We start from the raw sequence: 15677 nt of genomic DNA on the forward strand, positions 1-15677 counted from the left end.
AGAGACTCAGCCAATCCCAAGTACCCAGTGATTGAATCAATCATGCCAACCCTAAGCCTCCATAAAAATTCTAAATGACAGGGTTCAGAGAACTTCTGGTAGAGACGAAAAACTCTTTTTTCTATATTCAACACTCCACTTCTGATACCAAATGTGCAGGGGCAAGAGGTCTCCATACCAAGCAATTCTCCAGTTCTCTGCAGACACCAACTGGGTGTCCTACAATTTAACTTAATTCTTACACTAACTGCCTGGAGTCAGCAGAGACCTCACAGCTCCATCCAACAGGATTGTCCCCACTTCAGACTCCCATCACAAGCAGTGAGTCCCCAGGTTACTCACACTTTTGTTCAACTTGTCCATACATTGGGGATTTCCACAGCTGCCTCCTCAGATTCAATAATTTGCTAGCATGGCTCAACTCGGGGAGGCACTTCACTTACGTTTATCAGTTTATTATAAAGGATACGCCTCAGGAAGAAGAGCCAAAAGGAAGTGATGCAAAAGGCAAGGTATGGGGTGGGAGCCTGCTCTCCGGGTGTGCCACCCTCCCTACATTTTGATATATTTACTAACCCAGAAGTTCTCCAAACCCAAGGATTTCTATGGAGGCTTCATTATGTAGACATGATTGACTATCACTGACCACTGGTGATTAGCTCAATCTCCAGCCCCTCGCCCCTTCCAAAAGTCAGAGAGGAGTGGGAGAAGCTACAAGTTCCAACCTTCTACTCACATATTTGTTCCTCTAGCAACCAGCCTCTACCCTCCAAGAGTCAGCTTATCAACACAAACTCATTGCTGGGCATAGAGGTTCATGCCTTCACTCCTATTATCTCAGCATTTTTGAGAGGCTGAAGCAGGATTACTTGAAGCCAGGAGGTCGAAACCAGCCTGGGCAACAAAGTGAGACCCCTGGCTATACAAAAAAAAAAAAAAAAAAAAACCCATAAACTTATGTATCGTTGAAAGGAGCTTATTATAAATCACAAAAGACTCCTCTCACCCCAATCACTTTGCAAGAGTTTCAAGAGCTCTGTGCCAGGAACTAGGGATAAAGACCAAATATATATTTCTTCTCTCACAATATCATATTTGGGTTGCAGCCACATGCCAGAAGGGTGGCACACTCTAATTCCACAGGGACAGAAGCAACTGTACTCAAGATCATTCCAGATCTGGCCTTTAGTACCTAAGTTTAGAAATCCTGCCAGAATGGGGTATCACATGAATGAAGAACTTCCAAAACGGGACCAAGACCAAGCCTCCACATGCTCATTTCTCCAAGGATAAGATATACCACTGCCTACTACTGGTTCCGCAGACTAAAATAATTCTGGTAACAGGTAACTCAAGCAGTGGGCATGGGCTCCCTCTGGGAAGAGAAACAAAATAAGCAGACTTCTGGCATTTTATGATTAGATTATAATTCAAATTACAGTTTGCAATGTCTTTTTTTTTTTTTTTTGAGGCCGAGTCTTGCTCTGCCACCCAGGCTGGAATGCAGTGGTATGATCTCGGCTCACTGCAATCTCTACCTCCCGGGTTCAAGTGACTCTTATGCCTCAGACTCCTGAGGGGCTGGGACTACAGGAATGAGCCACCACATCTGGCTAATTTCTGTATTTTTAGTAGAGACAGGGTTTCAGCATGTTGGCCAGGCTAGTCTCAAACTGCTGACCTTAAGTGTTATCTACCTACCTCGGTCTCCCAAAGTGCTGGGATTACAGATGTGAGCCACTGTGCCTGGCCTCTTTTTTTTTTTTTTTTTTTTTTTTTGAAGAGACAGAGTCTCACTACATTGCCCAGGCTGGAGTCCAGTGCCTAGTCATGGTGCTAACATTGTACACTACAGCCTCAAATGCCTGATTCCTGGGCTCAAGTGATCCTCCCACTTCAGCTTCCCAAGTAGCTGGGACTAAAGGCTTGCATAACCTATGCCTGGCTTACAGTGTGTTTTCATAAACACTGACTTCCTTACCTGATCTTCACAGAATCCCTTTATAGTAAGCAATGCTGAGATCATCATCATCCCCAAAAGGAGGAGGAAACTAGTTTTTTTTGTCTCTAAAAACAAAAAAAAAAAATCAGGCCAGGCGCGGTAGCTCCTGTAATCCCAACACTTTGGGAGGCCGAGGCAGGTGGATCACGAGGTCGGGAGATCAAGACCATCCTGGCTAACACGTGAAACCCCGTCTCTACAAAAAATACGAAAAAATTAGCCGGGTGTGGTGGCGGGTGCCTGTAGTCCCAGTTACTCAGGAGGCTGAAGCAGAAGAATGGCATGAACCCGGGAGGCGGAGCTTGCAGTGAGCTGAGATCATGCCACCACACTCCAGCCTGGGCGACAGTATAAGACTCCATCTCAAAAAAAAAAAAAAAAAAAATCAGGAAAAAAAAATTTGCCATACTAAACATTTAGACTTTTTTTTCTCGTCATTACTCCCTAAATAATACAGTATAACAACTATTTACATAGCACCTATATTGTATTAAATGTAAGTAATCTAGAGATTATTTAAAGTACATAGGGGGATATACATAGGTTATATGCAAACACTATGCCACTTCGTATCAAGGACTTGAGCATCTATGGATTTTGGTATCCGAGGGAGGTCCTGGAACCAAAGGACCAGGGATACTCAGGGACAACTGTACTAGGAGTCAAAGATTCCAGTTTAAATTCAGCTACTCTAATATTATCTTTACAAGTAATTTAACCTCTGTGACATTCAGTTTCCTCACAGCAATTATCAGGAATACTTAATGAGCATTTGATGGCAGGCACTTTTTTGATACTTTACACATATGAACTCATTTAAACTTCACAATCACCACTCATGTAGGTATACCATTATCCCATTTATATAAAAAAGGAAACTGAGGCATGGAGAGGATAAACAACCTCCCAACATCACACAGTTCTAACAGCAGGATTACGATATGAACCCAGGCAACCCAACTCTAGAATCCATGCTCATTTACGGGATGAAAGGGTAGAGTATCTGCAAGGTACCTTCTAGCTCTAACATTATATGACCTAGTCTGGAACCAATTAAAACAGCGTATTGTGGAAAGTGCCACATAACTAAAGGCAGAAAGCACTGTTCAGAAGTTACATATCAGATCATCACCTCTGGAAGCCTTGGTTGTCTCTTTTTATCAAAAATAAGACAAAATCCCTATTTCTTAGGATTTTCTTTAAAATTAACAAATGTACCTTGCAGTATGTTCAGCATATTAAGTTGAATCTGAATCTCCATTTCCTCGAGTAGACAGTAACAGGTTGAGGTGGGGGGAGAAAGGCATTAAATTTTTAAACCTACAGACGCTTTCTAAAGTGTCTCACAGTTCTAAAATTGTATAATTGCCACTTACAGCACCTTATATTTCAAATGAAAAGTGGAGCTAAAAATATTTTATTTGAGCTGCGGTTTGATCGGTTGAAGTGGTTTTCCAAATGAGAGACAGTTACTGGTGTTTTGTTTTACAAACACTGACAGATTTACTAGAATCATTCAATGTCAGATGTTCCTGTCCTAAAAATGTTAAGTATGGGTAAGAGGAAACTGCTTCAGATTCAGGGCCAAGGGTGGGGGGACAGGGGGAGCAAGAGGAAATTACAAGTTGAAACAATGCAAACTTTTGGAAGATTTTCTGAAGAATTTCATCATGTAATTTCCAATGTCAACAAAATTTTTCTCTGTAATTTTGGCTCCGGTTGGTCTTAGGCCAATACTTTTAGAACAGTTCTTATTAGAAGAAAGGAACAATCAGCTGTTCTTTCCTTTTCCAATCCTACAATTCTTGTCCAAATCCTTAATTGAAACCACTGAAGTGTAGCAGAAAAGGTAATCCCAAGTCAGCCATCAAATAGCTGTGAACTGGTTACTCAACAATCTGGGCCTCCATTTTCCCTTATGAAAAATGGGAATAATAAAAGCTATCTCATAGCAGTGTTCCCAGGAACATTTCTAAAAGCACTTTGATAACAGAAAAACACAACCAACGGCATCACTGTTATGAATAACGGTTATTGAATTATGCAAGCCCTGCTTCCCCCAGCAAACTGACAGAGAAGCAAAAACCATTTTCTTAAAATATTGTTTGGAATCTGGCATTCATTCCCTTTCTCAAAAGAGGTTTCCAAGGATCTCTTTATTGTAATTTAAATACCTGATCCTTACTGGTCTTTACCAATTGGATCCCTCTAAACTCATAATACTTGCTGGGTTTTCCACTCAACAGTTTCAAAACCTGATTCAGATTCTCTGGTTTGGGAATCACTGCTCCACTCCACACATGCTAATTCCCTTGTAGTAATTTCCTCTGGGACTCTCCTCTTCACTCCAACCCAAACTATAAACTCAATTGCTTCAAGAAATCTCTCTAGGCTGGGCACGGTGGCTCACACCTGTAATCCCAGCACTTTGGGAGACCGAGGCAGGCAGATCACCTGAGGTCAGGAGTTCTAGACAAGCCTGGCCAACATGGAGAAACCCCATCTCTACTAAAAATACAAAAATTAGCCTGGCATGGTGGCAGGTGCCTGCAATCCCAGCTACTCGGGAGGCTGAGGTAGGGAGAATTGCTTGAACTCAGGAGACAGAGGTTACAGTGAGCCAAGATCATGCCACTGCACTCCAGCCTGCGCGACAGAGCAAGACTCCACTCAAAAAAAAAAAAAAAAAGGAAATCTATCTAGATGTCAGCTTCTGGTTCTACTGGCTCTACTCAGTCCTTTTTTTTTTTTTTTTTTTTTTTTTTGAGATGGAGTCTTACTCTGTCACCCAGGCTGGAGTGCAGTGGCGCCATCTCGGCTCACCACAACCTTCGCCTCCCGGATTCAAGCAATTCTCCTGCCTCAGCCTCCCAAGTAGCTGGGACTACAGGGACACGCTACCATGCCTGGCTAATTTTTGTATTTTCAGTAGAGGCAGGGTTTCACCATGTTGGCCAGGCTGGTCTTGAACTCGTGATCTCAGGTGATCCACCCCTCTCAGCCTCCCAAAGTGCTGGGATTACAGGCATGAGCCACCGTGTCAGCCTCTACTCGTCCTTTTTCCTTTCCACCTCTTCCAACACTTCATCTATAAATATATATCTGTGGAAGTACTTATCTCTCTCTTAAGGTACTAAAATATTAGGCCTATAACAATTAGCACATCTCAACTTCTCCCAAGTTCAAAAAACATTTATAGCCATTCCCAATGGCAAAAAATTATTCCTTTAACTTAAGATAAATGCACTGTTACTAAATGGGAACTAGTTTTATTGTCATTTTGCCTTTCCAACACTTCAAAACCAAAATTTTTAAGATAGGCTTCATGTTTTTGTTTCCCGTGCACATTGTTAATTGCAGTGATTTTTACATCAGTATTTCAAAACATTCTGACATACCACCTCTTGTACTGACTACCCTTTAATCAGCCCACTGACAGGCCTGTAATTGTGCATGTGGTTTTTTTAAGATACACAGCATTTTCCTTGGCTCATTCATGAGCTAGAAAATGATTTACAGGTGCAGCGGATTCTAGTTATTCACCATAAAATCACCACAAACACTGAGTGTGCAAATACTGAACAATTGCTTCTAGAGGAAATGCCAGACTTAGGTTCCTGCAAGCCTCTGGTCACAACATTCATCAACCAATCAATACATAGCCTTGCTTTATGGGTTTCTGTTGAAAAACACCCTACTTAATATACATTGTTGATTCATTAACACTGAACTCACAGCCAACAGCACTATAGCAAAATTTACCTAATAAACATATTTTCCCGTAAGGCACATTGTGGCCTTCCTGCACTCAGCAATGCTAGATAGCATTTCCATACTACACCTGGGGGACATTTTAAAGATGGGATTCACCAACAAAAGCACAAAAATATGGCACTAAACAGGCCATGAAAAGAATACTTGTTACAGTATGAAAACCGAAACAAGAAGGCGGAATGTTGACCCACCTCAGCTAGGAACACGCACATTGGCAGCTCAAATTCCTTACCCTCTGCAAATGTCCTCAAATAACTACAAAAGTGCCGTGAGTATTGATTTTGGGGTTTCAAATAAATTTTAGCAACTAGGTGAGTTCACAAATATAGAATCTGTGAATAATGAAAATCAATTATAAACATGAAATCCACTTTTTTTTTTTTTGAGATGGAGTTTCGCTCTTGTTGCCCAGACTGCAGTGCAATGGTGCAATCTCAGCTCACGACAACCTCTGCCTCCTGGGTTCGAGAGATTCTCCTGCCTCAGCCTCCCAAGTAGCTGGGATTACAGGCATGCACCACCATGCCCAGCTAATTTTGTATTTTTAGTACAGACGGGGTTTCTCCATGTTGATCAGGCTGGTCTTGAACTCCCAACCTCAGGTGATCCCCTGGCCTCAGCCTCCCAAAGTGCTGGGATTACAGGCGTGAGCCACCATGCCCAGTTGAAATCCACTTTATAAGTCACCGCTGGTGCCTATATTCCAAATGCCATGGATATTAATTCAATTCCGGAGTCCAAGGAACAGATACTACGGTAACAAACTTTCCTTCCAGTTACAATATGGCATGCTATAATACAAAAGGATATTTCCACAGAGGGAAGAAGAGAATGTTTAACCATTCCTTCAAAAATTACTGAATACAGGCCGGGCATAGTGGCTCATGCCTGTATTCCCAGCACTTTGTGAGGCCGAGGTGGATCACTTGAGGTCAGGAGTTCAAGACCAGACTGGCCAACATAGTGAAACCAGTCTGTACTAAAAATTATATAATATATATAAATAAGCCAGGTGGCACGCACCTGTAATCCCAGCTACTCAGGAAGCTGAGGCACAAGGATCGCTTGAACCCAGGAGGAGGAAGTTGCAGTAAGCAGAGATCATGCTGTTGCACTCCAGCCTGGGTGACAGAGTGAGACTCCATCTCAAACAACAACAAAAAATTACTCCAGCACTTTGGGAGGCCAAGGCAGGCAGACTGCCTGAACTCAGGAGTTTGCAACCAGCCTGGGCAACACAGTGAAACCCTGTCTCTACTAAAATACAAGAAAATTAGCCAGGCATGGGGGCGTGCACCTGCAATCCCAGCTACTTGGGAGACTGAGGCAGAAGAATTGCTTCAACCCGGGAGGCGGAGGTTGCAGTGAGCCAAGATCGCGCCATAGAACTCCAGCCTGGGGGACAAGAGCGAGACTTCGTCTCAGAAAAAAAAAAAAAAAAAATTACTGAATACACTGCCTCCTCCCACTTTGTTGGGAGTTTTCAATCTGAGCTTTCAAAAGATTGATTAAATACAGGAAAGATTTGAGTAAATCAATAAATACATTAAGGGTGAGGGGTCAGGTTTCTATCAGAGAAAGGAGTTAACAAATATGGCAAGGCAAAAGAGTAGAACAAACCCTGTGGTATTAGAATGGATTTAGAATAACTGGTGTGGGCTTTTAACATATAAAGAAAAAGATATATGCATGTTTATGTGTATATATAGACATATATATATTTCCCACCCACATCCTCATAGGGCCTGCAGACAATGACACTCCAGTAGCAATGAGCACATGTAGCACCCAGATTTGGTTTCTAAATAGCAACAACCACTAAACAAACTAGTCTCCTCAAGAGAAAAGTTGACTCCAGAATGGGGATGATGTTCATCAAAGCCTTACAAAGAATTGGCATTATTCAATCTGTCTGATAGTTCCTTAGAAGGCCCTATTTCAAGGCTGTCTTAGAACTCACCCAGTGTGAAAAAAACCTTTTCCCCAGGAGCACCGGTTAAAAACAAATAGAGGTAACTGTTTGACTTCATGGCTTCCTGAGGCAGTGAACAACAGGTGGGGAAAACAATAGACTAACCAAAAAGGTTTAAAGGAAAAGCTGGTGAATGAGACGTCCACAGGGGCTTAGAAAAGCCCCAACATATTCATGGCATCTAGGAAGCCATGAACACACCCAGGTCTGTGCACATACCCAAAGTTGTGCACGTGCTCAGGAAAGATCTAAGAACATCTCTTACTTGTGGTTGACCCTGAGGTTCTGCACAGCAGGAAGTGAAAGTTAAGGCGGAGTTATTGAATGTCTGGCAGAGAGTTATAGGTACATCCCAACATGGACACAGAGCCCCACAGGAAAAACTGGGATACTCACTGCTTCCAGGCAGTGAGAACAGAATTTTAAGAAATTTAACAGAAATTTAAAGAAATTTGCTTAATCATTACCTGACCACTAAACTAAGCAGCGACTTCAGTGGCCACAAACGACAAAGAATACAGACTACAGAATCAATTCAGAAAAGTCACTAAACAAAAATGCAACAACAAATCTTGGGAAGGGAAACAATCTGATTTCCAGAGTGGCCACATTACTTAAAATGTTTTTTAACAAAAAACATTTTGTTTTCAACAAAAAAAAAGTTATAAAACATGCAAAGAAACAATAAAGTATGGCCCACACACAGGGGGAAAAATGCAATCAATAGAAACTGTCTCTAAGAAAACCCAGACAGCAGACAAAGACATTTTTAACTATTTCAAATATGTTCAAAGACCTAAATGAAAACATGTCCAAAGAACTACAGGAAAGTGGCTGAGCACGGTGGCTCACACCTGTAATCCCAGCACTTTGGAAGGCCAAGGCAGGTGGATCACCTGAGGTCAGGAGTTTGAGACCATCCTGGCCAACATGATGAAACCCCACCTCTACCAAAAATACAAAAATTAGCCAGGTGTGGTGGCAGGCACCAGTAATCCCAGCTACTCAGAAGGCTGAGGCAGGAGAATTGCTTGAACCCAGGAGGTGGAGGTTGCAGTGAGCTGAGATGGTGCCACTGCACTCCAGCCTAGCAACAAAGCCAGACTCCGTCTCAAAAAATAAATAAATAAATAAACAAACAAACTATAGGAAAGTATGAGAATGATGTCTTACCAAAGAGAATATCAACAGAATGAGAAGTTATTTTTCTAAAGACAAAATAAATTCTGGAATTGAAAAGTCCAACAACTAAAATGAAAAACTCATTAGGGGGCTCAACAGCAGACTTCAACAGGCAGAAGAAAAGAATCAGTGGTCTTGAAGATAGGTCCATTTAGATTATCCAGTCCAAGGAACAGAAAGAAAAAGCAATAAAGACAAATTAATAGCCTCAAAATGAAAAGCAAAACAGAAAAAAAGAAGAACAAATTTAACAGCCTCAGACTGTGGAACACCATCAAACACACCAATATATGTATGATTAGTCTCAGAAGCAAAGAAAATAAAAGGACAGAAAAATATTTGAAGAAATAATGGCAGAAAACATCCTAAACATAATGGAAAATGGTAATTTAGGATTCCAAGAAGCTCTACTAACTCCAAATAGGATAAACACAAAGAGAGTCACAGACACATCATATGCAAGCTGCCAAGAGACAAAGACAGATTCTTTAAATGAGCAAGAAAAGAAATTCATCATATACAAAGCATCCTCAAGAACATTAACAGTTGATTTCTTCTCAGAAACTGTAGCAGCCAGAAGGCAGTGGGATAAAATAGTCAAAACACGGAAAGACAAAGATTTTCAAACAATAATTCTATATCCGGCAAAACTATTATTCGAAAGTGAAGGAAAAATGAAGATTTCCCAGATAAGCAAAATGGAAAGAATTTGTCAGTAGTAGACTTGCCCTGCAAGAATAAGGGAGATCTTTACGTTGAAATGAAAGGAAACTACAGAAAACTCAAATCTATATGAAGAAATAAAGTAGACTAGTAAAGGTAACTGTTTAGGTAAATAAAAAATGTGGTATAAATGGATTCTCTGTTTGTAATTTTTTTTCTTTTTCTTTTTAATTTAAAAGACAACTACGAGAAGAAATAATTATAAATCTACATTGGTAGGCATATAATGCATAAAGATGTAATTTAGATGCCAATAACACAACATGGAGGAAGGAACAGAGCTACATAGAAAGAAAGTCTTTACATATTACTGAAATCAAGTTGGTATTAATCCAAACAAGACTGTTATGAATTAAGATGTTCATTGTAATCCCAGGGCAGGTCACTAAGAAAACAGCTCATAAAATATAGTAAAAGCTTGTAACATGTACACAAATTAGCTCAAAATGGATAAAAGACCAAAATGTAAGACCTAAAACAATAAAACTTTTCAAAGAAAACTTACAGGAATGGCTTCATGACATTGGATTTTGCAATGATTTCTTGGATACGATATCAAAAAAGCAGGCAATATTAGGGCCAGGCATGGTGGCTCATGCCTGTAATCCCAGCACTCTGGGAGGTTGAGGTGGGTGGATCACTTGAGGCCAGGAATTCGAGACCAGCCTGGCCAACATGGGAAAAACCCCTCTCTATTAAAAACATAAAAATTAGCCAGGTGTGCTGGTGCATGCCTGTAATCCCAGCTACTCGGGAGGCTGAGGCAGGAGAATCGCTTAAACCTGTGTGGCAGGGGCTGCAGTGAGTCTAGATTATGCCACTGCACTCTAGCCGAGGTGACAGGGCAAGACCCTGTTTAAAAAAAAAAAAAAGAGTAGGCAATAAAAGAAAAAAGAAAAAAAAAAGTTGGACTTCATGAAAATTAAAAACTTTTGTCTATCAAATAACAGTATCAACAGACAGAAACAGCAACCCATAGGATAGGAAAAATACATGCAAACCATATATCTGATGAGGGACTGATATTCAAAATACATGAAAAACTTGCCAGATACGGTGGGTCATGCCTGGCCAACACGGTAAAACCCCATCTCTACTAAAAATACAAAATTTAAGGCTGGGCACGGTGGCTCACACTTGTAATCCTAGCACTTTGGGAGGCTGAGGCAGGCAGATCACATGAGGTTGGGAGTTTGAGACCATCCTGACCAACATGGGGAAACCCTGTCTCTACTAAAAATACAAAATTAGCTGGGTGTGGTGGTGTGGGCCTGTAATCCCAGCTACTCAGGAGGCTTAGGCAGGAGAATCATGTGAACTCAGGAAGTGGAGGTTGCAGTGAGCCGAGATCATGCCATTGCACTCCAGCCTGGGCAACAAGAGCGAAACTCCGTCTCAAAAAGAAAAAAAACCTGAAGAGGTGCCCAATATCATTAGCCACTAGAGAAATGTAAATCAATACTACAATGAGACACCACTTCATAATCAGAATGGCTATTGTCAAAAAAACAGAAAATAAGGCCACGTGCGGTGGCTCACACCTGTAATCCTAACATTTGAGAGGCCGAGGCAGGACCATCACTTGAGCTCAGGAATTTGAGACCAGCCTGGGCAACACAGCAAAACTTCCTCTCTACTAAAAATTTAAAAATTAGCTGGGCGTGGTGGCACACACCTGTAATCCCAGCTACCCGGGAGGCTAAGATGAGAGGATCACTTGAGCCCAGAAGTTGAGGCTGCAGTAAGCTGTCATTGGACCACTGCACTGCAGCCTGCGTGACAGATCAAGACCCTGTCTCAAAAACAAACAAAAACCAGAAAATACCAAGTGTTGGCAAGGATGTGGTGTAACTGGAACCCTTGTGCACTGCTGGTGAGAATGTGAAACAGTGTATCTACTGTGGAAAACAGTAGGACAATTCCTCAACAAATTAAACAGGCTGGACATAGTGGCTCACGCCTGTAATCCCAGCACTTTGGGAGGCCAAGACAACAGAATTGCTTGAGCCCAGGAGTTCAAGACCAGCCCGGGCAACATAAGGAGACCCCATCTACAAAAAAGAAAAAAAAAATTAGCCAGGCACACAGCTGTGGTCCCCGGTACTCAGGAGGTGAGGTGGGAGGATCACTTGAACCCAGGAGGTCAAGGCTGCAGTGAGGTATGACTGAGCCACTACACTTCAGCATGCATGACAGAGCGAGACCCTATCTCCAAAAAAAAAGATAGAAAATTCTGACACATGCTACAACATGGATGAACCTTGAGGGCATTATGCTAAATGAAATAAGCCAGTCACAAAAGGTCAAATACTGTATGATTCCACTTATATGAGGTACACAGAGTAGTTAAACTCACAGAAACAGAAAGTAGAATGGTGGCTGCCAGGGGCTGGGGAGAAAAGACTATAGAGAACTATTAATAGGTTCAGAGTTTCAGTTTTACAAAATGAAAAGAATTCTGTGGATAAGGGTGGTAAAGATGGCACAATAGTGTAAATGCACTCAATACCACAGAAATGTATACTTAAAAAGTGCGGGCCTATAATCCCAGCTACTCAGGAGGCTGAGGCAGGAGAATCACTTGAACCCGGGAGGCAGAGGTTGCAGTGAGCCTAGATCACGCCATTGCACTCCAGCTTGGACAAGAAGAGCAAAACTCCATCTCAGAAAAAAAAAAAAAAAGTTTAAAAAGTAAATTTTGTTATATGTATTTTACCACAATTTTTAAAATTTTTCTAAAGTACAGGGTGGCTTTCTGTAATTTTCACTATTTCCAAAGAAAAGCAAAAACGATCACCAATGCCCAGGACAACTCATAAAAACCATAAGTATGGCCAGGAGCGGTGGCTCAAGCCTGTAATCCCAGCACTTTGGGAGGCTGAGACGGGCAGATCACGAGGTCAGGAGATCGAGACCATCCTGGCTAACACGGTGAAACCCCATCTCTACTAAAAATACAAAAACTAGCCAGGCGAGGTGGCGGGCGCCTGTAGTCCCAGCTACTCAGGAGGCTGAGGCAGGAGAATGGCGTAAACCCAGGAGGCGGAGCTTGCAGTGAGCTGAGATCCAGCCACTGCACTCCAGTCCGGGCGACAGAGCAAGACTCTGCCTCAAAAAAAAAAAAAAAAAAACCATAAGTATGTCCAGTTCTACTGATCAAATGCCCAGGCTCTCTGCTGTAGTCACTCAACAATAGCAGTGTTTTAGTTTCCTCCTCCTTCCCAAGCCCATCACTGGAAAAGGGAAAATATTGGCTGACAAGACAAAAAGAGGAAAAAATAAGGCAAGACTAACAAGAATGTTTCAGGGATACTTTTTTTTTGAGACAGAGTTTCATTCTTTCACCCAGGCTGGAGTGCACTGGCGCAATCTCAGCTCACTGCAACCTCTGCCTCCTGGGTTGAAGCAATTTTCGTGCCTCAGCCTCCCAAGTAGCTGGGATTACAGGCGCCCACCACCAGGCCTGGCTAATTTTTGTATTTTTAGTAGAGACAGGGTTTCACCACGTTGGCCAGGCTGGTCTTGAACTCCTGGCCTCAAGTGATCCACCTGCCTCAGCCTCCCAATGTGCTGGGATTACAGGTGTGAGCCACCGAGCCTGGCCAGGAATACTTCTCTGTGGTTCAATTTTCTTATCTGTAAAATAGAGGAAATAACATGCCCCCCTTTCCAAAGGGATGTTATAAGGATTAGGGAAGTATTTTAAAGTGCTTAGCACATAGTAAGTGCCCAATAAATGTTAGTTATCAGGCCAGGCTCAGTGGCTCATGCCTGTAATCCCAGCACTTTGAGAGGCCAAGGGAGGCGGATCATGAGGTCAGGTGTTCGAGACCAGTCTGGCCAACATGGTGAAACCCCGTCTCTACTAAAAATACAAAAATTAGCCTGGCCTGGTGGCACACGCCTGTAATCCCAGCTACTCGGGAGGCTGAGGCAGGAGAATCACTTGAACCTGTGAGGCAGAGGTTGCAGTGAGCCGAGATCACACCACTGAACTCCACCCTGGGTGACAAAGCAAGACTCTGTCTCAAAAAAAAAAAAAAAAAAAAAAAAGTAGCTGGGTGTGGTGGTGCATGCCTGTCATCTACTCAGGAGGCTAGCACAGGAGAATCGCTTGAACCTGGGAGTGGAAGTTGCAGTGAGCTGAGATCGCACCACTGCACTCCAGCTTCGGCGACAGAGCAAGACTCTGTCTCAAAAAAAAAACAACTAAACGGTGGGAGGGGAAGAAAAAAAAAAAAAACTAAATTCAGATCATACTAATTGCCATTTCCCCAGCAGTCCTCATTTCCGAATCAATTTCTGGCCTGAAATCAAACAATCACTTCACCAGGTGAATATTCCTGGCAGTTATGGGGGGATTCTATAATTAAAAATTTACTGAACAGCAATTCAGGGTACTTCACTCCGCTAGGCTGGCAAGGAACACAAGAAGTAAAACTGCCTCCTTGTAAGCCATATATAAAAAGATCAAAAACACAAATGCAAAATAACAATTCAAAAGATACCCAGAGGCAGGAATAGACCATGTCTACTATGAAAATCTATGTCTTTGACCCAATATTTGAAGACTCGCTAAAATTATAAACCCTCCCATCCCTCCATGATTAAAAACTAAGCTCTGTATCCTAACGTTTTTTCTGCTGCCACTTTCTTTTCTCTTTTAATTCCTAGAAGAAAGAGTATGCTAGAAGGATCAGGACTAAATCTCAAGAGGCGCAGTAGTTTCATACACGGGTGCTAAAGAGTCTAGTAGTCTTTCCTTACTTCATTCATTTATTCAACAAGTAATCATTTAACACCTATGATGTGCCAGACACCATGCTAGGCAAAGTGAAAACGACCGAGACAGACATGGCTCCAATTCTCAGGCAGTTTTCAATCTAATAATCTATATTCCACCTAACTGTACAGTTTAGAACTGACTTACGACCTATGAAAGAAACACTGAGAATCTCAGAATCTAAAGGGACTGCAGGAGATTAATGTCCTCGTTTTTCACATAGGGACAACGAGGCCCAAAAGTGACTTGCTTAAAGTCACCCTATGCATCAGTGACAGTCAGGGACTAGAACCCAGGTCTCCTGAAACTCCAATCAGTGTCCTACATGCTCCTCTCCCTGAGGGGAAGCAGTTACATGGGAGACGGAAAGAAAAGCAAACCCCATCAAATAAAGGCCAGATGTCACTCTTCCCCTCCTCGAAAGATAGGGGAGCTAAGGTCAAAACGGGGGAAGAGGTAGGAAGCTGCCTCAGTTTCCCCACGGAAAAGCGGCCACGCAGCCTAGCTATAACACAGGCTTCCCTCCTGCAGTTCCTTCCAATTCCTCCCGCCCTGCCTTGTCGAACCCCAACCCGGGACCCAGAGGGCTACCGTAGAAAATTACTCCTTCACTCACAAGGACTCGCACCAGCAACGCCATGTTCCTCAATAACCATTTCCGGGTGAAGAGTGAGCTTCCGGTGTCCCCTTTTCTACGTCTTCCTTTTGCCGGCGAAAGACTGGCACGGACGACGCAGGCGCAGAGAAGCCGCTAAGCGCACGCGCGCTTGCTTTCTCAGCTGTGCACGAGGCTGTCATGCCCGGGCACGCGCCTCCCTGCTGTCTTCCTCACTACACGTCACAGTAGCTCAAATCCTTCCCCCATGCCCGTCTTCTTGACCCAGACCTCGGGCTTTTCATACCCCTCTCTTTATTCCCCACCTAACCCAGCCTCACTCCTCAGCTCTTCCTTCCTAGACTCCATCCCAACACTTTTCAATGGGGGTTTAAAAGAACAGGACCTTGGGAAATCTCAGTCTTTAGAAAGAGCTAGAGGGCCGGTCGCGGTGTCTCACGCCTGTAATCCCACCACTTTGGGAAGCAGAGGCGGGCGGATCACCTGAGGTCAGGAGTTCGAGACCAGCCTGGCCAACATGGCAAAACCCCGTCTCTACTAAAAATACAAAGAAAGTAGCGAGGCATGGTGGTTTGTGCCTGTAATCCCAGGAGGAGGTTGCAGTGAGCCCAGATCGCGCCACTGC

General features: G+C 42.8%; 1 protein-coding gene across 2 annotated transcripts in view; it reads right to left on the minus strand.

Moving 5' to 3' along the window:
- LOC104680528 (ubiquinol-cytochrome-c reductase complex assembly factor 1) overlaps nucleotides 1-15256 on the minus strand; it is a 107850-nt gene extending 92594 nt beyond the window's left edge. Inside the window, exon 1 of one of the 2 annotated variants that reach the window (XM_010386535.2) lies at nucleotides 15053-15256. In XM_010386535.2, coding sequence (XP_010384837.1) covers nucleotides 15053-15076 — 24 coding nt within the window. In that variant the 5' untranslated portion in view covers nucleotides 15077-15256. Of the gene's footprint in view, nucleotides 1-1981; nucleotides 2086-15052 lie in introns of those variants that run through there. The other variant, XM_030914908.1, reaches the window with a different exon arrangement.
- Nucleotides 15257-15677: the final 421 nt, after the last annotated feature.

Source organism: Rhinopithecus roxellana, chromosome 13, assembly GCF_007565055.1.
Source record: "Rhinopithecus roxellana isolate Shanxi Qingling chromosome 13, ASM756505v1, whole genome shotgun sequence".
Taxonomy (NCBI): domain Eukaryota; kingdom Metazoa; phylum Chordata; class Mammalia; order Primates; family Cercopithecidae; genus Rhinopithecus; species Rhinopithecus roxellana.